Raw genomic sequence first — 26,371 nt, forward strand, 5'->3', positions numbered from 1 at the left:
AGCACCTCCTATGTACTAGGAAAGTGCTCTACCCTTAATCTATACTTCCAGCCCATTTTGGCTTTTTATTTTGAGACAGGGTCAAGTGAAGACTCCAGGCTGGTTAAAACTTGTGATCCTCCTGTCTCAGCCTTCTGAGTAGATGGATTATAGGCATGTGTCACACTGGAACTAGGAGGAGTTTAATTCTGAGTCCTTTACACTAAATTACCTAAACTATTTTTAGATTTTTCTGTAGGTCAAAAGTTACAATGCTAATAATATGAGAAATGTTTAAGTAACTACGTAGTCAGATATATTTAGGACTGTCCATACCAGACTGGGACTGGTCATCTGGAGATTGACATCTGAAAGTCCAGGTCAGAGACTTTTCATTTAACTCCTAAGTATAAGCATGTGCTTGTATTTGTGAACTGTATGTGAAGGAGTATCTGTTGTTTCTTGGGAAGATGAGGGCAAGCAACAACAAGCCCATTTCCCCATTCACACCATGGAGCAGCAAACATACAAAATGGGGTGAGGACTTTGTCTTCTGGGATGAGTCTTAAAGGCAGTTCTCTGCAATTCATAGACCAACCATGGGTGCCCGTTATTTGTAAGGGGGTAGAAGTAAGATCATCATATCAGTGCATCTAAAATAAAAACCATCCATAAGTTATTGTACTTTATGTTAAAGATATTACTAAAAAACATGTCTTGTGTTTAGTGCTGAGTGGGACTGAGTTAGAAGGGGTATAGGATGTATCATGGCAATATTTTTAGTCTTGGGAGAGAAGAGAGCAATACTAACTAATCAGAGATCGATCAATAAGTAATAATGAGTAGAATATTTGCTAATGACAAAAACCAGGATTGTCTGATCAAAGGGATTGTGATCTAAGACAAAGACTTATTAATACATTAAAGAAAATATACATTTTGTGATGTCCAGGAAGATTGAGTGAGTCATGGAAATGCAAAGCTACAGATCTTTTGTTTTATTTAGAACTTTGAAGGTGGGGAAGGTAATCATTTCTCACATCTTCCTGTGTCCTTACTTCCAGACCATCTTTCAGTGGGTTGTAGTGACAATGGATTCCTTTGGTGAAAGTCTTCATCAGGTTGAAGATACATGAATAAGGGAAGCAAGTCCCCATGCTCTTTGAGACCTTTTCGTTTCCCAGAAACGTTTAACAGCACTGGACACTGCTCTGTGTTATTTTATGGTAGGCTGTGCAGGGACAGTTGGGAAAGAGACCTAGGTGAATGGCAGGGTAGTGAACCTGTATGAACTGTATTAATTGAATGATGAAATGAATTAGTGTGGAGTCCCAAGGACACTCCTATGCTAATTTCTTCACCCTATACTTATTGAAAACTGTTTTAAGAGAACTTACTGCTGTCCTATTAAAGTTTACTGTTTATTACATGAGAAAGCTAATAAAGCAAAACTAAAATAGTGCAGTAAGCATTCTGATTCAAGAATGCAAAAGGCCTCATGAGTTCTTAGGAACATTTCTAGTTTGAATATTTGTCAGTAAAGCTTGTTGAGGATCGTAGATCAGTGGGAATTAGCCAGTAAAAAAGAGACAATTAATTTAGCTGAATATCAAGATCAAACACAAGTGCAGGATTTCAGACAGAAGTATTCCCAAAATGTGAAGGTTAAATTGGGGGTGACATAGTCGATGGACCAAAGTTATCTCACTTTTGACGTGGGAGAGGATTCTGTGAGCTCTTCCAATTAATACTCTTACTTGAGGTGGGCTGTTAACATGATGCTTAAGACCAAGCAAAGAAAATAACTGAAGGCCTTTAGAGTGTCATGTAGGAACTGCATCCTACCATGATGTCAATAATGCCACAGGGCCTGGTTAGGTCTAGAAGAGTTTTATGCAAATTCTTCAGGTATGAGTTATGTATTGGAGATGTAAAAAAAGTGGATGCTATTCACCCAGCCAGTATGTGTTTCCAAGTAACATAATTTGCTGCCCTTGGTGGATAGCTGACAGGTGGGCATATTTTGATAACTCTTAAATTATTTTCTAAAATTGTGAGACAAAGCAGAATCCAAGAAAAAAATAAACAAATGAGCAAATAAACAAATTAAAAAAACTTATTAGGAAGTTCATAGAGATGAAAATGCTTCCCAAATTTTCAACACCTTTGTTTGTTATTTCTATCATCCTTCTAACAATAGGCAAGATCTACCAGTTCCATCTTTTTATATGTCAGAAGTTCAATCTCTATTGTTACCTTAATTCAGATTGCCATTATCTACTTCTCTACAACATTCTATAATTTACTGCTTATAAATTGTTTGATGGATACAAATTAAGAGTTAAATATCTCATTTGAGTGAATGAAGCATTTAGGCTTTTACAAAATAGTTACAATACAATTTTAAAAATAAGTAGAGAATGCTCACTTTAGCAGCACATATACTAAAGTTGGAACAATACAGAGAACATTATCATGGTCTCTATGCAAAGATGACATACAAATTTGTGAAACATTCCATGTTTTTAAGGATTTAAAATTCAGCATACTACATTGATGTGGCTACATCAATATTTATAACAGCTCAATTCACAATAGCTAAGCTATGGAAACAAAGTAGGGGCCCTTCAAGAGATGAATGGATAAGAAATCGTGGTGCATATACCATTAAAGGAGAAGAAATTATGACATTTGTTGGTAAATGGATGGAACTGGAGACGATCATAGTAAGTGAAATAAGCCAATCCCCAAAAAACCAAAGAATGTTCTCCCTGATATTCGGATGCTAACTCATAATAAGCAGCGGGAAGAATATAAATTCACTTGATTAGACAAAGGGAAATGATAGAAGGGAAGGGAAAGGAACTAAGAAAGAGTAGAATGAATCAGACATAATTTTCCTATGTGCATATATGAATACCTAACCAGTGTAACTACACATCTTGTACAACTACAAAAATGGAAAGTTATACTCCATGTATGTTTGATATGTCAAAATACATTCTATTGTCATGTAGAACTAAAGAGAAGAAAGGGAAAAAAGAAATAAATAAAAGAAAGGAAGGAAGGAAGAAAGTAAAAAGAAGCATGCATAGAGGGCTTTTAAGCTTTCTGTATGCTTGGAAATCAACCGTATTCTAAATAAACTGTTTGCTTTTTATGAATAAGAAGATAGGGCTAGTGATATAACTTACCACTGTTCTTGTATGTGGGAAGCCCTGAGTTCAACACTCAGCCCTGTAAACCCACATACACAAAGATATATGCTTCGATTGTCTTGTTTAAATTTCTGACAACTTCTACTTATTTCATGTAGATTAGTGTATTTGTTTCTGGTTATTCAATAATCATAACTGTTATTTTTTATTTTATCCTTTCAATTTCTGTATTGTCCTTTTTCCTCTCATTAGATAGCATGGGGTGCATGTGTGGTAGGGTGTGGGAAAGGGAACTTCCACACAATTTTGTGGTACTAAGTGGGAACCCTGGATCCTGTGTTATGGGCTCTTGATGAAGCTTCTCTGTATATTGGCCTCTCCTGTAATTAAAGCTTTTGTTAATGAAGTGGAGCTTTCTTTGAGTAACACACAGGTGAAATCCACTGCTGACTTCATCCTGCCATTTCTTCCCATCTGGAAGTTATAGATTTTCCATTTTCCTTTTTTCTCTAGTTGCAATAGACCTTAGACCACATCTTCATTTCTCTTGGAATAGTAAGAATATACTTTCAAGTTCATTGTATTTAAAACTTATGACCCTTCTGCTCGGCTTTCCAAGTTGCTAAGATTACAGGTATGCACCACCCTGCCCAGCTAGTCTGCCTTCCCTCCCTCCCTCCCTCCCTCCCTCCCTCCCTTCCTTCCTTCCTTCCATCCTTCTTTCTTTTTTTCTTCTTCTTATTTTCCTCCTCCTCCTTCTTCTTTTTTTTTTTTTTTTTTTTTTTTTTTTTTTTTTTTTGGAAGCCAGGGACACTTGAATGGAAAGTATAACTTTCCTTTCTTGTAGTTGTACAAGATGTGTGGTACACTGGTCATGTATTCATATATGTACTTTGGAAAGTTATGTCTGATTTATTCTACTCTTATTCATTCTACTCTTTCTTAATGGCAGGTAAGCCTAAAGGAGTACACCAGGAGATATATATTAAATACTATTTTCATTTTCTCTATATATTTTCTGCCTCTTTTTTCAACCCCTCCCCAACTTTTAATTGCTAAAGGAAAATGCATTTGAATTAGGAGCCCGATGAAGAGATCTTGGTGCCATCTAATGATACATACGGTAGAGCAGTCAGTGAAGGGATAGCAATGAGTGGATGTAACACAGAGATACTTAGAGGGTGAATACTTGTGATAGGATAATTGTTTAGAAGATGGGGAGGGTGTTTGTGAAGAAGATATGATTAAGATAGAGTCAGAGTTTCTAGACAAAAATATTGTGATGTGCTGTCATTTGTTGAGTTATAAAACAATGTAGTAGAATCAGGGTTGGTGCAAGAGACAGACAAGTGGGGTAATTTGGAATATTCTGAGTGGGGTATACCTGTGGGACTTTTAAGTGAAGATGGCAGGCATAGGGTAACTAATTGTGTGACTGAGAAGAGAGCACTGTTTTTAAGACCATAGACTTCAAAATATTCGACATAGGGGTCTCAGTGAGAATCACAGGATTTGTGAAGATCTCCCAGGTGAAGTTTCTCACCAAGAAAGCAGTTAGATGTGCACAGAACACTGAAGAATTTCAACACTCAGGTGACACAGAGATAGAGAGAGAGAGAGAGAGAGAGAGAGAGAGAGAGAGAGAGAGAGAGAGGGGCACCAAGTTTAGAGAAAAAAAGTTTCTATCATGTTACAAAAGAGTTTTGGGAAAAGACTCAACTGTTTTAAGAAAGTTTCTCGAGAATGAGTCATTAAGTGGACTAGACTGGGAAGAATGCCACTGGGCAACTTTGCCTGGAGTCCAGGCTACCCATCTCCTGTTTTTCTTCTTGGAGGGTTGGGAGAAGGATTTGATCATCTTTTCATGAGGCAAATCTAACATACTAAGTCATCAGACTATACTCTTTTATTTTTGTCTTTTCTTTCTTCTTTCCTTTTGGTACCAAGGATTAAATGGAGGAATGCTTAACCACTGTGCCACATATCCTGTTTACATTTTTTATTTTGAGACAGGTTCTCTCGTTAAGTTGCTGATGCTGGCTTCGAACTTGTGATCCTCCTGCTCAGCTTTCCAAGTTGCAAAGATTACAGGTATGATCCACCCTGCCCAGCTAGTATGCCTTCCCTCCCTCCCTCCCTCCCTTCCTTCCTTCCTTCCTTCCTTCCTTCCTTCCTTCCTTCCTTCCTTTCCTTCCATCCCTCCCTTCCTCCTCCTCCTCCTCCTCCTCCTCCTCCTCCTCCTCCTCCTCCTCCTCCTTTCTTAACACAAGTATTGAAGCCTGGGGCACTGAACCACAGAGCCACATCCCTAACCTTTTTAAAAATTATTATTTTGATATTTTGATATAGGGTGTCATAAGTTGCTTAGAGCCTCACTAAGTTGCTGAGGTTGCATTTGAATTCGAAATCCACATGCCTCCTGAGTTGCTAGGACTACTAAGCCTGGCTAAACATAGTCTGCCTTTTCTTGAACATTATTCTGGACTAGGAATGTCTGAAGGGCAGATTAAATCACTGAAAAGTTAAATTTTAGGGAAGAGTGTTTTTTTTCCTCTTTATGTTGGTGAACTTTTCTTTAACAGTAAAGAGAACCAGGGAAGATGGTTTAGTGTGAGGGAGAAGCAAGAAAGAAAAGAGACCCCCTGTTTTACCTAAGGATTTAGACATTGATCCTGCCTTTGTTAAGCACCTTGTGATCCTACATATTAGTTATGGCATTTCTCTAGGGTTTGGAATTCACCTTGAACTTTGCTCCAATTCCTAACTAGCAATTAAGTGGGTATCTGCCTAATATTATTCTATGCACATATTTTCTTAAAGAATTTTCTGAATTGTTGATACAGAGGCAAGACTATTTAGTTTTGTGACTTATGTCTCTGGGACAATGTTTCAATAACACTTCTATTATGACTTAAAATTGTGTCTGAAATGTGGCAGACATTTACTAGCAAAGAGAAGAAGATAATTAATGATATCCGAGAAATGAAAGTGAATGGATACTATTGGAGAAACCTCAGAGGTTAATTTCTATTGAAGATGATAACCAAATATCATAAAATTTTTATTTTCAGTTTCTGAGATTCCTCCAACCTACGATCATAATGGTGGCATTCAACATGAGCAGCTTCAATCCAGGTGTGTTCATCCTGCTTGGAATCCCAGGGCTTGAGCCCTTCCACCACTGTATCGGGATTCCCTTCTTTATTATCTACCTTGTGGCCCTGGCAGGAAACCGTGTCCTCCTCTACCTTATTTTCACAGAGCGCAGCCTCCATGAGCCCATGTTCTTTTTCCTCTCCATGCTGGTTGCTACAGATCTCATCCTGTCTAATACGTGTGTACCTAAAACGTTGAGCATCTTCTGGCTGGGTCCTCAGGAGATCACCTTCCATGGATGTCTTACTCAGATGTTTTTCCTCCACTTCAGCTTTGCCATGGATTCTGCTATCCTACTGGCCATGGCATTTGATCGCTATGTTGCTATTTGCTTCCCCCTGAGATACTCTGCGATTCTCACCCATCAGCTTGTTACTAAGATTATGATGGGTATTATCAGCAGGAGCTTTTGTATCATCTTCCCATGCATCTTCCTATTAAAGCGACTACCTTTTTGCCGAACACTCGTCATTCCCCACACATACTGTGAGCACATAGGTGTTGCCCGGCTCGCTTGTGCGGACATCTCCATCAATATATGGTATGGATTTGCTGTGCCTGTGATGACGGTCATGTCAGATCTGATCCTTATTGGTATCTCCTACACTCTCATACTTCATGCTGTCTTTAACCTTCCTTCCTGGAATGCCCGCCAAAAAGCCCTCAGTACGTGTGCTTCCCACATTGGTGTCATTCTTACATTCTACGCCCCAGCCATATTCTCCGTCCTTGCCCACCGTTTTGGTCACAATATTCCTCACTCCTTCCACATACTTTTTGCCAACCTCTATGTGACTTTCCCTCCTGCCATCAATCCAATCATCTATGGGGTGAAGACCAAGCAGATTCGGGACAGAATCAGCCTCCTCCTGTTCCCTAAAGGGAATCAATGACATGAGATTGAAGGCATGGGAAAGACAAAAAGTAATACTAGTGATGTGAGGAGTTTTTCCATTTTTTTAAAAAAGCTGATATTTCTGTAATGTTGACTTCAATTTATATAAAATCCTAGAAATCCACTATGGGTATGAGAAAGCAGTAAGAAAAGATTTGTATGTGAAGAGAAGCTAAAAATTGAAGAAGATGTTTTCATGCACAGATAGATTGGAGGGAGATCTTTGTCTCAAATTCAGATAAAATATGCAAGACGTATAGGATAGCATATTGATTATATATAAAATAGAAGATTTTTATAAACAAGTTAAAAGCAATGAAAAGCCTCATAATTTGGGTTATCTTTGTAGAGCACATTGAAGCTGAAAATTGGTAAACATAACGTGGGATCATTACACTTTCTAAAGCATCCTCTGGGAAAATTAATCCGCTAAAGCAATTGTTTCCAAACACATAGTGGATATCTGAATCACCTGAACATCTAGGTGAAAATGCCAACTCCAGGCTCTATTCTCCAGCCATGGACCTTTGCATTCTTTAATAATCCTCCAGGTGATTCTGATACCAAGATCCTGGCTCCTTTCATATCAGAAAAGTCATGGTCTTTAAAAAACCCATAAACTTGATTCTTGTAATAATTTGGGGGAGCTTAAAGGAAAGACAGCTCTCCTGTATATTCCCCATAATTGCTTCTTGTCTAACATTATTCATGCATCCTAAAATTTCATATAATCTCATAAAATCATAAAACTTCATAAAATCTTATATCATTAAAATATTTATTTTCTGTATTTGTTGCATTATCTTTTTAGCTTGGGTCATTCTTTCTTGAAGATTTTTCTTCTTTGGAAAAATGTTTTGTTTTTTTTTCTCTCACAAAACTTGTCAATATTCCTGGTGAATGTAGTGTGTATAATAGATAAGCCTATAGTATCTTGATAGGGCAAATGGTGTTTTCCATAATGACCACAATGATATTTTCTAGCTTCTGTGCTTTTCTGCAAGGTGTACATCTTGCCGTCCCACATCAATGGACTTTGATCTTTCTTCTTGAGTCTGGACTGAACTTAGTATATCTTTGACAAATGATATTCACAAAAGTGATATTTGGGGGCTTCGTATGTTAGTTTAATAAAAGCCTTCACATATTCCACCATGGTTTATTCAAAGGCTTGATATTAGTAGACTCCTTCTTAGCCCTAGTTACTAGGCTGTGCGCATCCCAGGACACATGGAGAAGCCATTTATAAATATTCTAATAAATGTCCCCAATTGAAATCCCAGACAGCAGACAACTACAACTTCCAGCCATATCATTAAGCCATGTTGCACATCCAGTCTAATTGAGACTTCAAATTGCTTGTAACTAAAATATGGAATCTAGAAAATATGCCTAATGCACTATTGTATTTGGCTAAGGAGATTTGGAAGTAGAGTTTTGAAAGTGGTAACACTGATTTTATGCCACATATGATAAGGTACAGATAAAAGGATATGAGATAATAATCAAAGTGTTCAGTGTTGAAGCAGAATTTAGGGTACATACTAGAGTCAAGCCTAGCTAGGTTCTAATAAATGTGGCTTTTCCCACCCACAGCATCTTCACAGGAGGAAAAATTCTCCAAGTAAAAAATGCTTTAGGGAGTTGTATCATCTATAGATCAAGTTTGTAAGAATATTATTTACTAGGAATACAGAAATATTTAAGGGTGTGCCTTATAAATATTTTCTACTAGACAAAGAACTTCTATGAATCTTAGCATTATTCTCCTCTGACATGATAACTCTCAGCCACAATTAGGCAGTGGACAATCAGGGAGATATTTGTGGGTGTGGCTTTTGTCTAATGGATTAAAACTATAAAATATTCATAGATTTTTAAAAAGAGAAATCCATAGATGAAACCACCATCAGGTTCTACTTAAAGGGCATAGTCTTTTGAAAAGAAGTTTTTGAATCTTCAACTTCTTCAGGCAGACAACATGCTGAGAAAGTTACTCAGGTCATTTCTCATTGAAAAAAAAAAAAAGACATAGTCTACTGAGTCAGTTGCCCATAATCCTTTCCAGGAAGGGGGCATGGGTCCTTATTGGTAGGTAAGAGACAGACATGAGAGAGAAGTGGGTACAGTGAGGTTAAGGAGATAATGCCACAAACTTGACCTACTGTGCTGACCCCCACATGCTTTCTTTCAGATAAGTAATTTATTTCACCCCTGCCAGACTGAGGTCAATTGGATATGTCACATTATTTAGTAAACAACATGTCATCTGCAGGAGATGCAGGCCCTAAAGGATCCTCCCTGCTGTTAAGAAGAACACAAGCTACCCTAAAGTGGAGGATTTTATGATCTTTACACAGACCCACCACATTGCAGAACTCAGGGAGATAAGATGATAAGAGGCAACACTCTTAACCATAAAATTTAACATGTTCTCAATTAGAGCCCCTCAACATGCACCCAAATGACTCAGAGTTGCCTGGATCTTTCACATGTCATTATAATAGTAAAATCTCCCCTCCATGGGGTAAGACCATGTGTAGTGAGGATGTGGAAGTCTGATGCAATCCTGTTATCAAAGGTCAACTGGTGGACACAGGCAGGACTTTTCTGGAAACTTCTCTGAAAAGCCCAACAAAATTGGGGAGCAGGAAGTATATACTGTCCCTCTCCTTTCCCAGGGGAACCACTTTGTCCCTTGAGAGTGTCCCCTTTTTCCTTTACCTATCCCTTCTAATAAACTCACTCTGGATACTATGTGTGATGTGTCTGAAATTTTTCTGGCACAGTAGCAAGAACCAGTGACAAATGACATCCTTGGTTGCTTTGTCTCTGTTGGTGGCCTTGCTCGTAACAGTTATTCATAGAATATTGTTACATTTCGGACTGAATTTTAAAATTGTAATGACAAGTGACTTAATATACCTCGCCTGTACTTTGACCTATAAGTATCTATTGCAGGCATCCTATCTCAGCATCACTATCCTATATGGCTATATAAAGGTCAGAATACTCAATTATTTACCTTACGGGACTTCAGTTTGAGAAGAACTGCATTCAAAGATCTGTGTACAGGGAACTGTAAACAAGAACTTACTTTTTAAATTTCTTGATTGACATATATCAATTGTACAAATTTACAAGGTACGAGGTGATATTTTGATTCATGTGTATACTGGGCAATGATCAAATCTGGGTAATTAATTTATTCATCAAGGTAAACTTTCTTCACTTCTTTATGATGAGGATATTCAAAATTTTTTTCTTCTATATATTCTAAAATAAGACATTGTTGTTACTAAATTCACCCTGCTGTGCCTTAGAATACCAGAATTTATATCTTCTATTTGTCTGGAACATTGTAACCAGAGACTTGTGTTTGCCCACTCCTTCTTTCCCTTCCTCATCCAGTTTCAAGTAATAACTGTTCATTTCTCAAATCATATGAAATGTGTGCTTAAATTAATCTCATAATGGGAATGAGAGTTTCACGTCTTACGGAAGAGATATATCCATGGATATTGGACATAGGAGGAGATATGTATTATTATTGCCAGAGGATGCACTTTCACAGGATAAATCTTCCAAGCATGTCCAAAACAGTATCTTGCATCCCATATACTTTCCTGTAATAGTATCTGCCTTCCCAGGAGGTGCAGTCTAATTCCCATCCCTTCTTCTGGGTTGACTTAACTGATTTCCTTGAAAATGGATATGATATACTGAGATATTTGAGGCAGTGTTGTAAGAAAACTTATAACCTCTTCATTGGAGTCTTTGACTATTTACATTTTGGACACTTTCAAGAACACAACCACTGTGTGGTGAGAATTCCAAATCACAGGGAGAGGCCATGTGGTGGACAGTCCTGGCTGAGCTTCCAGTTGACAACCAGCATCAATTCTGGTCAAGCTTAGAGATGATTAGGACTCTATCAAAAATCTGATTAGCCAGCTGAGAAAGAGAAACCAAGTGAGAAGTACCCAACGGATGCTAGAAAATTCACAAAATCAAAGGGGATAATGACAAATTCTTTTAAAATCACTATATTTGGAGGTAATTGTATGAATAAGAGATAACTGGGAAAATTGGATTCTTAGGACTGTGATCTTTCTCCAAAAATCTTGAACTATCTACCTCAGCTATTTAAACATCTCAAAAAATCTCACAATTTGTATTGATTCAAATACATTCAAATCATTATTAATATAAATTGAGTATATTTAATCCTGAGCACATCACCTACTATTGTCCGCTTACTTTTTCTTGAATCACAATCCAGTCTTTGAACTTCCAGCATTAATAATACATTGAACTGACTGGCTTTTACAGTTATACATTTATGCTTTATTCTCATTTCCTAATTCTCTTACTTGCAAGCATTAATATTATGATCCATTCTTAAAATTAATCTATAATACAAGCATTCTCTCTCTCTCTGTCCACCTGTCTCATTTCTTCCCTGTCTCTCACACACACTTGTAAGCACTTTCTTGTAGCAATGCAGTCTCCACATCTAAACCTAACTTTGCACCTACTATGTGCTGTGCCACAGAAATGGGTTCAGCAATTTCCTTCACATTCTTTTTTTTTTAAAGAGAGAGTGAGAGAGGAGAGAGAGAGAGAGAGAGAGAGAGAGAGAGAGAGAGAGAGAATTTTTAATATTTATTTTTTAGTTCTCAGCGGACACAACATCTTTGTTGGTATGTGGTGCTGAGGATCGAACCAGGGCCGCACGCATGCCAGGCGAGCGTGCTACCGCTTGAGCCACATCCCCAGCCCCCTTCACATTCTTGAATTATTGATTTTCACTCAGTTGCATCTGTCCCCATCAAGATAAATACCTGATAACATGTCTTCCACCTTAATATGTTTCTTGACTCCAGATTCTTTCTAGCTATTGCCTTCAATTTTATATTTTCCTTTGCAGTACAGCTCCTTGAAAGAGTTGTTTATATCCACTGCTTTCAATTCATCTCTTGAACTTTCTCCTTAACACACTCCTACGCAAATTTTGTATTAATTACCACTGCATTATTCTGTTTTAATTTGTTGCTAAATAAATTGTTGCTACAAGGCATCCTATTCCTCTTATGTTTTGAACTATTAGCAGTGTTTTATATTCTTTTTATATGATTATATGCACATTTCTTCCTTTTAAAATTATGTTCTTCCCTTAGCTTCAGTGAGTTTTTCCCCTCCACTTCTTTATATATACCTTTTATTTGTCTTCTTCACTGTTCCTTTGTTTTGAGTCAACTAAACATTAGGGTTTGATCTTTGGTGCTCTTTATGTTCATTCCCTATCTCTTCATCTCATTTGGCCTCAAGGCTTTAAATTACTTCCATGCTTCTGCTGATGATGATCTGAGAGCCTATATTCCCACATGGACATTTTCTCTGAGCTCCTGCTTGTACTTCTACAATTGCCTCCATGTCATTTCCTTTGCAAATTATGGGGAAAGTCAGCACCTTCACATTGAGCCATAAGTTGCAGGAACTCTGATTGAGTATTAATCACTTTGTATAATTTGATTAAGAAGAGAATACAAGAAATTACCCTAGTAAACATACAACACGTGAAATGGAAATAAAGAATCAAGTTCAAGTTCCCCATAGAGAAATGCAAATTAGACAAGTGATCATGGTCTTGAAAGTAGCTAGTATGTGATAGTAGATTTGGCAACAAAAAGAAAATGCAAATTCTGACATGAACTGCATTACTTCAATTCTGTCTTTATTCCAAGACTCCTCCCTTTTTCCTGAGTTGCTTTTCCCCAAATTCTGGTACAGTTGGTTAGATTTTTTTTTTTTTTAATCTCAAGGTTGGGAACTATTAGTGCTTTAGTATAGGTTGATGGTGACTCCTTCTCCTGTAAAGCAATATGCCTAGCCTTTAAAATTGGTCCTAACATGACTCTTGGTGTGTATTGCTAGGGATCTTATCTAAAAACTCATCCCTATGTTTAGCAGCTGGGACCATTGGTGCTCTGAGCCAACTTCTATGTGGACACCACATAGAAGCAGACCTCGGGTGCAAGAAATGTGCTACCTGTGCTGGATCAAGCCTTCTCTAATGGTGGTGCAACTTCCTCACCCAGGCCACTCAGATTCATATACTAACATCTCTAGAAACACCCTCACAGACTCAAAAATAATGCTTTATCTTGTTTCTGGGTTTTGATTCCAACTAAATTGATGCAAGGATCCTGCATAGAACCCAAACCCTAATCGTTTCCCCAGAGTTGAGAGTTTGATTTTTCCATTCTTTTTGTATAGCCTCCCCCAACTGCGTACAGTGGGAATTGCAGTTTTCAGAATTTCAGCTTTCAGGATTCAGTATTTAGGATTTTAATCTTTTGAGATTGTGATTGAAGGATTTTAAACGTCAGAGATTTTCATCTTTGGGATTTCTACTTTGGGGATTATGATGTTTGAAATTATGGCATTTGGGGTTGTATTTCCAGATTACATTTGGCAATAGTCACACAGACACACACGTATATATACATATTATATGCATATTACATATACATGTAATAGTGAATATAATTAAATGTAAATATGCAGTTCCCCAGATATTCTGTTAAAAGCATCAGAAGAAAGACACATTTATACAAAAAAGGTTAAAGGAATTTATAAACAGAGTTTCTCCTTATGCTCCTAATGCTAAGGAGCAGGAGAGGCAGATGAGTTTTAGGTCCATGTTACTCCAACATCACTGCTCATTTCTCTGCACCAACTACCATGGAAGAGGCAGCAGCCTGATTCTGAAGGTGCTGGGGGCAGAAGGGGCAGCCCAGGAAGTGCTGAGCTGCAGCAGGAGCCTGAGGCATCTTAAGCTAAACTCTGGAGACCATGAAATATAATTTGACATTCTGAATCCGTGCATCCATAAATGAGGCAGGAGAGGGTCATGATGATGGATAATATGCTGAACCACTTCATGCCCAGCATGCTACCGCAGAGAACATGAAGAAAATATTTTTAGTGTAGAGAGTGAATATTGTAATTAGATTGTTGAATGCTTGCACTTGGAAAACAGAATTGTGCATGACGAGAATATCACCACATAGTGGCTCTTATCAAATTAACCAATTTCTATAGGATTCAATTTCTTATGTGTAACATAAATAAAAAGAACACAACTTACCTGAAGTGATATTGTAGGAATTAAATAATAGAACATTTGTAATTATTTCTGCTATTTTCCTAGCAAATAACACTGATTCAGAGTTGTGCCTATTATTTTTTTCTTGGTTTCTCTGATATGAAATAAATATTTTAAAATGAATTTATTTATTTATGTATTTGTTTGTTTGTTTGTTTGTTTCACATACTTACCTTTAAAGTAACTAACTTTGTTTAAGGAAATAGTGTTGAGGGCCACAGCCGAGTCAGGAAGATGCATGGCATTTTTGTCAGAAGTAGTGGTTGAGAGGTAGCGCTAGTGAGCCATTAAGATGATGACTTTTGAGTTCTTTCGGAGTTCCCGTTGAGTTCCCCTTGAGCTCTTCTGGGGATTCCTGGAGAGTTCCCATTGGTTGGGGAAGTGCCGGAGGAGGGATATTTCCTGTTGCTGGTTCCGGGAGGAGCCACATGGCGTTCAGGACAGTTCCTGGGAGCGTGTGTGGAGTGTGCTGTTGGAGTTCAGAAATAAAGTTTGTTCCTGCTTCAGTGGCTTGTGATTTGTGCCCAGCCAGACTGCAGCAAAATAGAGTAATTCATGTAAAGAGATACAGTCTTTTTAACATTTGTTACCAAGTTATAAAATAAATACTGCATCACTGTAAAATATCTTTTTTCTTATCATATTCATAGCCATATAATCTGATTTTATAATTGTAATAATATCTTCAATACCGAAAGCCGGAGTAGCAGGAGAAGGTGCTGGCTGCCGCGCGGCCAAGTGTGCTTTAATGGACAATGTACTGCAATGTATGCCTGAAGTACTTGAAATGCAAATTTGGGACAACTTTACCATCTAAATGGTTGGCTGGATTAAGCGCCTGATGAGGATGGTTTTTCAACAAGTTGGAGTAAGCATGCAATCGGTACTTTGGTCTGGAAAACCATATGGTTCATCTCGAAGTATTGTAAGGAAAATTGGTACTAACTTATCTCTGATTCAGTGTCCAAGAGTTTAATTTCAGCTTACCAGCCATGCAACAGAATGGAGTCCCAACCACCTGGGAGAGGATGCAGTGGTATCTTTTGCTGACATTGGATGGGTAGCCACAGAAGAAGGAGAGTGTTCAACAAGACTAAGGACAGAAGTCAGGTCAAATCCACCCCTTCAAGATGACCTTCCTTTCTTCGAGAAGCCCCCAGGCAGGCATATTTCCTTACCAAGCCTGTCTCAAGAAGCGCCTCCACCAAAGAATGCAGTTCTGGCCAATGAGGAAGCCCTGCAGATCTGTGCACTTGAAAATGAACTTGCTACTCTCAGAGCTCAGATTGCCAAAATCGTGACCCTGCAAGAGCAACAGAATCTCACTGCAGCCCCACCTCCTCCCTCCACCACCACCACCACCGTTGCCTCCTCCTCCACCACCTCCACCAGGACTCCACCAAAGTAAATCTGCTATTGATCTGATTAAAGAACGAAGAGAGCAAAAAGCCAATGCTGGAAAGACTTTGGCTAAAAACAATCCAAAGAAATCTGACATGCCAAATATGCTAGAGATCCTTAAAGATATGAATAGTGTAAAACTTCGGTCAGTTAAGAGGTCAGAGCAAGATGTAAAGCCCAAGCCAGTAGATGCTACTGATCCAGCTGCCTTCATAGCAGAAGCTCTGAAAAAGAAATTTGCTTATCAATATCGAAGCAATAGCCAAGGAGAAATTGAAAAAGGAGTTCCAAAGTCTGAATCAGAGGCCACCTCAGAGAAAGCATTGTTTGGGCCACATATGTTGAAGTCTACAGGAAAAATGAAGGCTTTAATTGAAAATGTTTCAAACTCCTAATGGACAATGAACTGAAAAAAACTCCTGGTTCAGCTGGTTTGGGAGGGCTGAATTTGGCTAGTAGAAATCAACACTATTTAGTAAATACCTGGCTTTAGTATTCAGTGGTGTACTTTTTAACCTAGAGGATTAAGCAATAATGGAAGCACCATAATTTTGTTTTGCTTTTATGAGATGGTCAGTTCTGGAGCCTCCTATAACATACTGAATTCTGACATGTTTTTCACATTTAGCCAGGATGTTGAAGCCTCCAATCTTGAAAACATTTGAAAGATTTCAGAACATAGAAAGGACATTTGTGGATTTTACTGTGCATTTTAAAATTCTTAACACTAATTTATCTGTACAAATGTTTTATATATATATATATATATATATATATATATATATTTGGATATAAAACAGTTTAAAAATTATCAGTGAATGACAATGAGGGTATTATTATCTTCATTTGTTTTCAGTGAGCATTTACTATTCAGTATGGGTCAGCTGGTGTAATGTAAGTTGTTGGAATAAAATATTTGAGATTAGAATCTTCTTGCCTCGAATAGAACTTTTATCTTAGATTCTCTCTCACATTTTTGGAGTGGAGCTTTGAATAGGAACCAGTTGATGTTCACTGCTGCAATTCCATATGCTTTCCATTAGAGGGAAGTTGAGAACCAGGATGGCTGCTTGTACCTCATTGCATCCAATGCTGAGGAAACAAATGTACTTTTCAAGTGGTGACAGATTGAATTATTGAATTAAATCACTTAAATATAAACCAGATATGCCATCTTTCTTTATTTTCAGTTTAATAAATGGCATCATAAAAATGACTCATTGCTAAGTTGATAATACTTCTGGAAATGTCAGCATAATGGAGTTTAAAATTTTTTAATATTGGTCAAAATATTTATAATGAAATATTATTAAGTAGGACTATGACTTTCCTATATATTATTTATCATTGGTCAGAATGCTGTTCTGATGAATTAATATTATGCAATGTAATCCTTAGGTGTTATTAGAAAGTGGAGAACTGCCTTTCTCATCCAGGGCTTATAAGGACTTGCTATAAGTGGTCATTTGTAAGTGCTCAATAAACTTTCATGATTTTCTATTTGTGATAAATTCAGCTAATAGTTAATGCCAGAATTTCTTACCATGAGTAAATATTTGAATTTTTTACAATTTAAATCTAGTGAAGAAAAGTTATACTTCCTGGGAGGATTAGGAGATAAGTAGAAATACACTTTAAGTTATTAAAAATGTTTGTTGTTCTCCTAAATATTAACAAAAATTATTTGAGATAATTTACATAGTTTGGTTATTTGGCTTAGGTTTAAACTGTGGCATGCTGTTGATAGATATTGTTTGTAATTGTTTGATATGGTTTAAAAATTCTGCCTTTTAAGAAATTCAGAAAATCCACCTGACACATATTTTGGGCTCCTAAGAAATTTATATTTGCATCAGTATTGAATTTTGGCTAGTGCTCCAATGTAAGGAAGTTACTATTTTAAAATAAAGCAAACTATTATTTCCCTTGGAAAAAAAATATCTTCAATACCAATCAATATGGTAGATAAAGGCTACATTAGTTTTCTATTGCTGTATAAAAGGCTACCCCAAACTGAAGGACATAGAAGGCTTTGGTTAGCTCACAGAGTCTGTCCCTCAGAAGTGTTGGCAGCAGTTTAGAAGGGTTCTCTCTTTCAGAACCTCAGCAGTGTGTAGTGAAGGTGTCCACTGGGAGGTTAAAGGAGAAAAGGGTCTGGTTCCAAGATAACTCAGGTTAGTGGTAGAATCCAGTGCCTTGCGCTTGTAGAACAGAGGCCCTCAGCTTCTGAAGACTGTCCAAATTTCCTGGTCCATGCACTTCTCCAGGGGTAGTTCACAGGATGGCTGCTGCTTCTTGAAGGCCAGCAGGAGAAAGGGAGCTACTGTTCCAGTAACACGGTGTCAGATCATAGGGCACAGTCACAGTGCTGGCATCTCTTCACCTTGGCCACATACTGTTAGTTATGAGGAATTCAGAAGTTCTGTCCACCCTTGAGGGTGAAGGGAAATGCTTGAAGGCATGAACATCAGTGGACAGGAGTCACTGGGGGAAGAGGGGAGCTTCAACACACAGGGATTTGGAGACAGATGAGGAAATAGTTCCATAGCCACAGCTTAGTTCCATTTGCCCATGGGAATGGATTGAAGATTCTGCTCAGGTCTCTGACCCTGATAAATACTTTCAGAGCAATAAGTTATTGAAACTTCAGGGGCGGGGGAGTATATAGACCCCTTTTGAGATAAGTTTATAATATAAAGCCTAATAATGACCCTAGAATTTTATTTAGATCCCCTGCAAAGGTAATCTCCCCAGTAAGCATGAGTGTCACAGTGTAGGGTCTGTTACAAGAAACCTCTGGAGTGCCCTGCCACTAGGCCACTGCCCTGAAGACAGAACGCAGCAGCCAAGCCAGGATCAAAAGCAACAGGAGCAACAGCAGCATCCACATGTCTCTGGGCACTTCCAGGAACACCTGGGGAGGAACACCTGGGGAAGCCCTGCTCAGCTCAAACAGCTTGCCCTGCACAGCCTCCAGAAGTCCTGGCTGAGGACAGCCTTGGACACTGCTCTGCCCAACTTTTCAGTCTTTCCCTTCACCTCTGAAAACGTGTCCAGGTCCTAATAGGCAGCTCGTGTGACTCACCTGGGTGCTGTTCCCTCTGCCCCTGCCTGTGCCTTGCCCTCCTTGATAGGACACATTCTCATGCTAGGAGGTCCTCCTAGCCATGTGAGTTTGAAGGTCTCTTTTCTGGGAAAGCTTGAAGACACTTCTCTAGTAGGTCTCAGTACTCAGTGCTTCTCAGCTTTCTAGCTCTTTCCCTTGAGCTTCCCCTTCCTCTCCAGATCCATAAATTGGCAGGAGCCTTTGTTCAGGAGCCCAGTGAGTGCTGATCCATCCAGCAACTAGTTCACCTCTCCTGAGGAAAGCAAAATAGGGAAGAGGTATTTCCTTATGCTTTAGCCTTTATTTTATTTTTTTTAAACTTTTTGTTATGGTAGCTGTCGCAAATATCCATGACTCAAGCAAAGATTTATTGACAGAGAATATCTGCCAGGTTGCCCTTTTGTAAGGTGCAGCAGCCTGCTGAATGAAGTTCTTACACTACAGTCACGTACAATGACGTAGTTAAAAAATAACCCGTCTGGTCCTGTGATGGCTACATGACATCTTTATTGTGGTTTTAGTAGTTAGGGACTCTGTGGGGCAGGCTTATCTAGAAGGTCATGACTGGGAGGGCTTCTTAAGATGGCGGGTGCTGATTTTCAAAATGGAGTTACTTCGGTCTAAAGACCAAATACTTATATTTTTGTTTATTGGGTGTTATTATTTTTTTTTGTGCCATTAGGATTCATCTTGACAGAATTATGAGAACATGAAATATAATTTGCTCTAATTCAGCCCCCTGTACTTCTCCTTTCCTTCCCCTCCTCCCTGTCCCTTGTCCTTTTCCTCTACTCTACTGTTCTTTCTGCTATTTAATTTTTTTTATTAGTTGCACATGACAATACAATGATCTTGACATGTCATACATTTGAATAAAATGGGGTATTTAAATTTTTGTTTTGTTTTAGACATACATGATGGTAACAGACCCACCGTGGTATATTTATATATATTCATAGGAAAGTTAGGTCAGATCCATTCCACTGTTCTTTTCTTATCCTGTCCACTTTCCTTCCCTGTGAACCCTTTCATCTTGTCCAATAATCTTTCTTCTGTTTTGATGGAACATGATGTTTCCCTTCCCCCTCTTGTTTCTCTCTCTCTCCCACTTATTTTGTACTAGATTCCGATATCAGAGAAAACATTCAACCTTTGACTTTTTGATTCTGGCTTATTTTACCCAGCATGATAGTATACAGTTCTATCCATTTACCAGCAAATCACACAATGCCGTTCTTCTTTATGGCTGAGTAATACCTCATTGTGTGTGTGTGTGTATCACATTTTCTTTATCCATTCATTTGTTAAAGGGTACCTAGTTTTATTCCTTAGCTTGGCTATTGAGAATTATGCAGAGACAAACATTGATGTAGCTATATCCCTATAGTATTCTTATTTTAGTTCTTTTGGATATATACTGAGGAGTCGGATGGCTAGATCATGCAGTGGTTCTATTCCTAGATTTTTGTTTGTTTGTGTGACTGTTTTGGGTCCCAAAGATTGAACTCGGGGGCAAAATTAATCATTGAGCCACATCAATAGTCCTTTTTATTTTAAGTTTTTAAATTTTTAACTTGAGACAGGATCTCATTAAGTTGCTTAAGTTCTCACTACATTGCTGAGGCCAGCCTTAAACTTGCAATCCTCATTTCCTCAGCCTCTGGAGTTGCTAGGATTACAGGAGCCACCACACCCAGTGCATAGAAAATATTTACAGGGTTGTGGACTAATAAATATTTTTCTTTTTCTTTTTTTTTAAGACTTGTAATTCCAGTACTTTTATTTGTAATTAGATGTGGTTTAGTTAACTTATATCACTATAACAAAATGTCTGAAATAATTAACTTATTTTTTTAAATTTATTTATTTATTTTTTGGCTCTTTTCAGTTTATTGCATGAAGGAGTTACACTAGTCCAAGTTAAAAGCGGACCCCAAATGGTTACATTATACAAGCTGTGAGGTTTTTAAACTTGTGACAAGGGACAGAAGGGGAATTCTACTCATTGCAAGGAAATCCTCACTTAAGCTTCAGTGAGCCACAAGCACTTAAAACCCATGAACCTTCAGCTGATCGTCCTTAGCCAGTCCAATCTCTACCAGGAACTGGCATATGTTCTTGCGCTGGTCACCCTGTAGCTGAATTACTTCTCCATATTCTGGATGCTCAATTACAGTACCCTTGCAGGCAAATTTCTTCTTAAACGCCTTCACCAGTTTCTTTTTATCGTACTCATCAGCGATCCCTTGGACAGTAGTAAGGGTCTTCCTGCCGTTTCTCTGTTGAATTCTTATATGGATATAATCCTCAGTGCCAGCAGGAAGCAGGTCATCACCCTTACTTGCATCAGCAAAGGGGTCGAAAGAGTGGAGGTTCTGGATAGCGGACATAGGATACGATTCCTTTTCCTCGGTGGAAACGGCCTGCGGAAGGCGGCTGCGGGAGAAGGCAGGGGGCGGGAACGGAGCGTCGGGAAGCGAGGGGGCTCGAGGGGGAGGCTGCTGAGTCCTCGGCGGCGGCTCAGTGACTGGGGCTGAAATAATTAACTTATAAAGAGAAAAAAGGTTATTGTAGTTCATAGGTTTAAAATATTTAGTTTCCAATTAGGCAAAGTACTGAGAATGGGTAAGAAAATTTTGAAGACAAAATTGCAGATCATATCAATAATTTAGAAAGCCTTAGTTGTATTGGAATAGTATTGACGTAAGTTTACAGAAAAAGACAAGTGAAAGAATACTGAATAATAACAAGAATATTCTAGACTTCTGAGAATTTTGCCTCAACTGATGTTGTCTAATTTATCTAGAGCTGAATCTCCTAGGGGTTCAATATCCAGAGGCTATTATAACCCCTCGTGACATTCCATTTCAAAATAATTACTTAATATGATGGCTTTTGTCTCTTATGAGGAAATGGGAGTGGAGTGGCCCATCTCTTCTGAAGACCCTCTGGGAATATGAGCAAAAATGTATAAATGTTTCATTTACCTCTTACTACAATCTTTCCCAGTTTGAAATTATACTCAGTTTCTTCTAAATAGATACTTCCTACTAACCCTGTTCATTCAGAGACAGAATTCAGAGTCTGGTGAGTTAAAAACTTCAGTTACTTAGTGAAGAGAAAGGCCTTCAATGGCTCTGTCATTTCATTAGGTGATGCAGATGACCTTTACTCAGAGTCCAAGTATGGGCTGAGCCCTGAAGGATCTGGCCCTGGGAGAAAGCGGTTTTTTTGGCACCAATGATTCTATGAAAATCAGATAGAGCCTGAGGAGACTATTGACTTCAAGTGCAGACTGGCAAATATAGCTGGAGATGAAGCCAGGAATACAGAAGGAAAGGGCTCTTTGGGTAAAATAAGTGAGATCAGAATAGGTTTTGATTGAAGCAGAAGACCTTGGTTTGGATGTTTTGTTTTGCCTCCCTTTGTAGTTGTAATGATGGTTGGGTTTTCTCTTTCTGAAATGATTTCCTTGTGACACTGAGGAAATATGCTTCCTGTTTCGGGAAGGGGAACAAATCTACTACATGCAGATGAACTCTGTCCTCTCCAAAATTCCAGAGACATTTGGAGACTATCTTGGATAATCTGCTTTTGAGCCACAGAAGACCATGTGGTCTTCATCACTTTAAGTAGAATTTCATGGGGACCTTGTTGCTATACAGTCTCTATAGAAGCTCAGTCCCTATAGGAGTTCAGTCTGCATCAGCCTGAAGATGGAACTTAGAGCAGGCATTCATGTAGGGTGCTGGCTGCCTTGGGCAATGGGAACTAGTAACATTTCTCCTAGGTAGATGTAGTATGTTTGCTTGGGCTGAGTGAGGACTCAAATAAATCAAAACTAAGAGAGAGTCCTCCTTCTGTAAAGCTTTGACTGGGACCTAGAAGAGATGACAAGAGATCCCTGCCAAACACATGAAAATGCAGCTGTTGTGACTTGCTTGCAAGGTCCACTTCCTATCCTAAAAAGCTGTTTTAATGACTACAAATTTGTCAGGGACGGTAAAAGACCAACCTCTTCAAAACTTATTCAAAGTGTGGCTCATGTTCTATTTAGTTCTGGTGTATCACTGTGCCCAATTCTCATTCCTTCCCTCACAGTGATTGGTATATAGTTCATATGAAGAACTCTATAAAATACATCACAGAAATGGAGTTAAAATTTGATGGGGATTTTCAACGCAAAAGCCACTCCTGCAGGCTTGACGCTATTTAATGCAAAGTTGTATGTACCCAAAGATGATGTTCAAGCTCTGTTAGTCCAGAAAGGAGAACTTTGGAGCAAAACTTCTTTTTTATTCTTTAATTCATCTCCCATGGGGGAAAGTCTGCTGTGTTCAGTTTTGCCTGTGACAGATTGAGCTGGCTGTTTTCAGTTTTGGAGGCACTGTCAGACGCACTGATAGCTTGAGCTGTCTTCCCTATCGACAAGGGGGAGCAGCCTCTAAGGTTTTGGATAGTGCCTCTGAAGTCCTAAATTATCTTCTGAACTCACTGCTCTCTAAGCAGGGGAATGTTCAATTATCCTTGTGCATTCTCTATTGGATGCATTCAATAATATTCACATCTCAGTAAGGATAATTCCTAATATAAACCATACTTCCATCACAGTGCAATAAATGTTCCCACACCACCCTGGCACTAAAATACTCCTTTTCTTTCACTTTTTATTATTTTTATCCTGCATTATTCAAACTCTTCAGTTTATTTTGCCAAATTCATTGCCTGAAACATCATATTTCCTCTATAAAATTTCTATTTACTTTACAAATATCATATTACCTCTATAGAATGCTCCCCACTCCAGCCAGTTCATATTTATTTAGTATAATATTTTAAATATTTTTATCCCTCAAATACCCAGTCCTGTCTCTCCTCAGCCCTCTTTCATTCATGCATGCCCCCACACACCATTTGAACCAGGCTTATTCTAAACAATCTGCATTGAGAAAGAAAATCATTCAGTGGAATAAATTAAAATTTCTAACTTACAAAAATAATCATTTTATATGGTTCCATAAGTGTATAAAAATCCATATTCCATAAGTATATAAAGAAATGAACCAGGGCTAATGGAAAGGGGAAAGTGCTGTGGCTACTTAATTCCACATGTGCCAGCTCACCAGGGATAGCCATTCTTTTAATGTAGGAACCCTGAATGTGATAGTTGCAGTAACCAACTATTTTTAGCTCCACAGTAGAATTGGCAGATTTCATAATTCACACTGACAGCTGGTTTGTCCTTAGGGCTGAAGAACCAATGGATCCCAGACTGAAGAGAGAGACCATGTATAACTCAAGTTGTTACAACCCAAGTTCCTTCATCCTTCTTGGAATACCTGGCCTGGAGCACTTCCACCTCTGGATTGGGATTCCCTTCTGTGTCATCTACCTTGTGGCCATTGTGGGCAACTGCATCCTGCTCTACCTCATTGCAGTTGAGCGCAGCCTCCATGAGCCCATGTTCTTCTTCCTGTCCATGCTGGCCAGCACGGATCTCATCTTGTCCACGGCCACAGTGCCCAAGCTGCTCAGTAACCTCTGGCTTGGCTCCCAAGAAATAACCTTCTCTGGTTGTCTCACACAGATGTTTTTCCTGCACTTCAGCTTTGCAGTGGACTCAGCTGTCCTATTGGCCATGGCATTTGATCGCTATGTGGCCATCTGCTTGCCCTTGAGATACAACACCGTCTTGACCCCACAGGTGATCATCAAGCTTATGGTGAGCATTGTTGTGAGGAGCTTTTCCGTCATCCTGCCAGATGTGTTTCTTCTAAAACGCTTACCATTTTGCAGGACCCGCATCATCCCACAGACATACTGTGAGCACATAGGTGTTGCTCGGCTTTCCTCTGCTGACATCTCTGTCAACATTTGGTATGGATTTTCTGTACCTCTCATGACTGTCATCTCAGATGTCATCCTTATTGCTGTGTCCTATGTCTTCATCCTCCGTGCTGTCTTTCAACTCTCGTCCCTGGGTGCCCGCCAAAAGGCCCTGAGCACCTGTGGCTCCCATGTCTGTGTTATCCTCATGTTTTACACACCTGCCTTCTTCTCTATCCTTGCTCATCGCTTTGGGCACGGTGTCCCTCGGAATGTCCTTATCCTATTTGCCAACTTCTATGTGGCCATCCCTCCTGCCCTAAATCCTGTTGTTTATGGCGTGAAGACCAAGCAGATCCAGGAGAAATTTATTCTTCTCTTCACTTGGAAGAGGCCACAGTGAGTGACACCAAAGGAGAAATTTAGGTTACTTTAGTTTCTTAAAATTTTTCATAACTTAGAAATATACAAACTGTAGATATATTTTTTTACTAGCTTGAAATATAAGCATTCTACTCATTAAAAACACAGGGAAGTAGAAAATGGAGGGAAAAAATTACCTAAACTTCTGGAAAATCAATGATTTTTAAAATTAATTACATTCCATTTTTGTGGAAATGCTGATGATAGATGTGGAAGAACACCAAAACTAAGGTTCACATTATTCTTGTTGCTGACTTTGAAGATATTTGAAAGATAGATATTTCCCCACACACAACTCATCCTACTGTTTCTCAGATTTTGAATTAAACTCAAAAATCTTCCTTTATCAAGTGGTTATCAATTCTTTCCACCATAGTTATCAAATATGATGCCTCAAACTTCATTGTTCCAGGAAGTACACATTATTATTACATCTTGGTATTTCCTTCACTTGATTTAGTTTTTCCTTGCCCATCTTAGTTTGCATATAATTGTGTATCTTTTGTACTTGCTTTCTTTAATTGCATGCTCCAAGAAAAGTTCTTCTTTATTTTAAAACTATTTGACTATATTGTTTAAACCTTAACACTTTAAATTAAATAAATTATGATTATATCACTTAATTTGGTTTACAGATGAGAAGACTGAGACTTTCAATGTTAATATAAATATAATTAATGAATATAGGATCCAAATACAAGTCTGTATGATTCTCTGAAGTCTTATGTAGGGAAAATAAAAAGAGTCACAGAGATAAGATGTAGAAGCAGGAAAGATGGCAGAATGGCAGAGTGGCCAAGCTGCCAGCTTTATTTATATCAATAGGTTATATTAAGTCATTGACATCAATAGTGCATTATTGTTCATCCTGTCATCAGGCTGGTTACAGAGTTAGCAACATTATGCAGCTTATTCCTTAGTTACATACCATAGTTGCAATGTACAATGTTAGGAGCTCTTTGTAGTTCTCAAGAAAGTTCATTGTTTAAAGTTACTGTTAGCAGGCAGGTCCAGAAGCACTAGAGCTTGGTGAAATATTGTAGTTTTCTAACAAGAGAGTTACTTATTTTCAGGAGCTGTGTGCCTTAGATCAAGGTGGAGGCTGATAAGACTCTAATACAGAGCCTTCTCGTGAAGGGTATTGCCAAAGCAGACAGGCGTTTCCTAGAAGAAGAATGGTATTTTCTAGCAGTCAGACATTCTGTGCCTTTGTGCAGAAACTTCCTTAGCCACCAAGCATGCCATAGTCATTAAGG

The 26,371-nt window shown here is 38.5% G+C and overlaps 3 protein-coding genes and 1 pseudogene across 4 annotated transcripts; 3 read left to right on the forward strand and 1 right to left on the reverse strand.

Moving 5' to 3' along the window:
* Nucleotides 1–6,238: 6,238 nt before the first annotated feature.
* LOC308642073 (olfactory receptor 52H1-like) lies at nucleotides 6,239–7,186 on the forward strand (the record flags this gene model as incomplete). The annotated part of the gene is made up of 1 exon (XM_081280674.1): nucleotides 6,239–7,186. The coding sequence occupies one exon, from the start codon at nucleotides 6,239–6,241 to the stop codon at nucleotides 7,184–7,186; it is 948 nt and encodes a 315-aa protein (XP_081136800.1).
* Nucleotides 7,187–15,072: 7,886 nt separating this feature from the next.
* On the forward strand, nucleotides 15,073–16,477 carry LOC308642139 (mitochondrial fission regulator 1-like; annotated as a pseudogene). The gene is made up of 2 exons (XR_014024394.1): nucleotides 15,073–15,242; nucleotides 15,342–16,477. The product of XR_014024394.1 is annotated as a mitochondrial fission regulator 1-like (transcript).
* Nucleotides 16,478–20,742: 4,265 nt separating this feature from the next.
* On the reverse strand, nucleotides 20,743–21,395 carry LOC308642150 (eukaryotic translation initiation factor 1-like). Its single transcript, XM_081280753.1, has one exon. It carries the CDS (start codon nucleotides 21,254–21,256, stop codon nucleotides 20,915–20,917), a length of 342 nt encoding a protein of 113 aa, XP_081136879.1. The 5' UTR covers nucleotides 21,257–21,395; the 3' UTR covers nucleotides 20,743–20,914.
* Nucleotides 21,396–24,153: 2,758 nt separating this feature from the next.
* On the forward strand, nucleotides 24,154–25,095 carry LOC308642117 (olfactory receptor 52H1-like; the record flags this gene model as incomplete). Its single annotated transcript, XM_081280714.1, has 1 exon — nucleotides 24,154–25,095. The coding sequence occupies one exon, from the start codon at nucleotides 24,154–24,156 to the stop codon at nucleotides 25,093–25,095; it is 942 nt and encodes a 313-aa protein (XP_081136840.1).
* Nucleotides 25,096–26,371: the final 1,276 nt, after the last annotated feature.

The sequence above is a fragment of the Spermophilus citellus genome (genome assembly GCF_964194105.1).
Source record: "Spermophilus citellus genome assembly, chromosome: 2".
NCBI classification, from domain to species: Eukaryota; Metazoa; Chordata; class Mammalia; order Rodentia; family Sciuridae; genus Spermophilus; species Spermophilus citellus.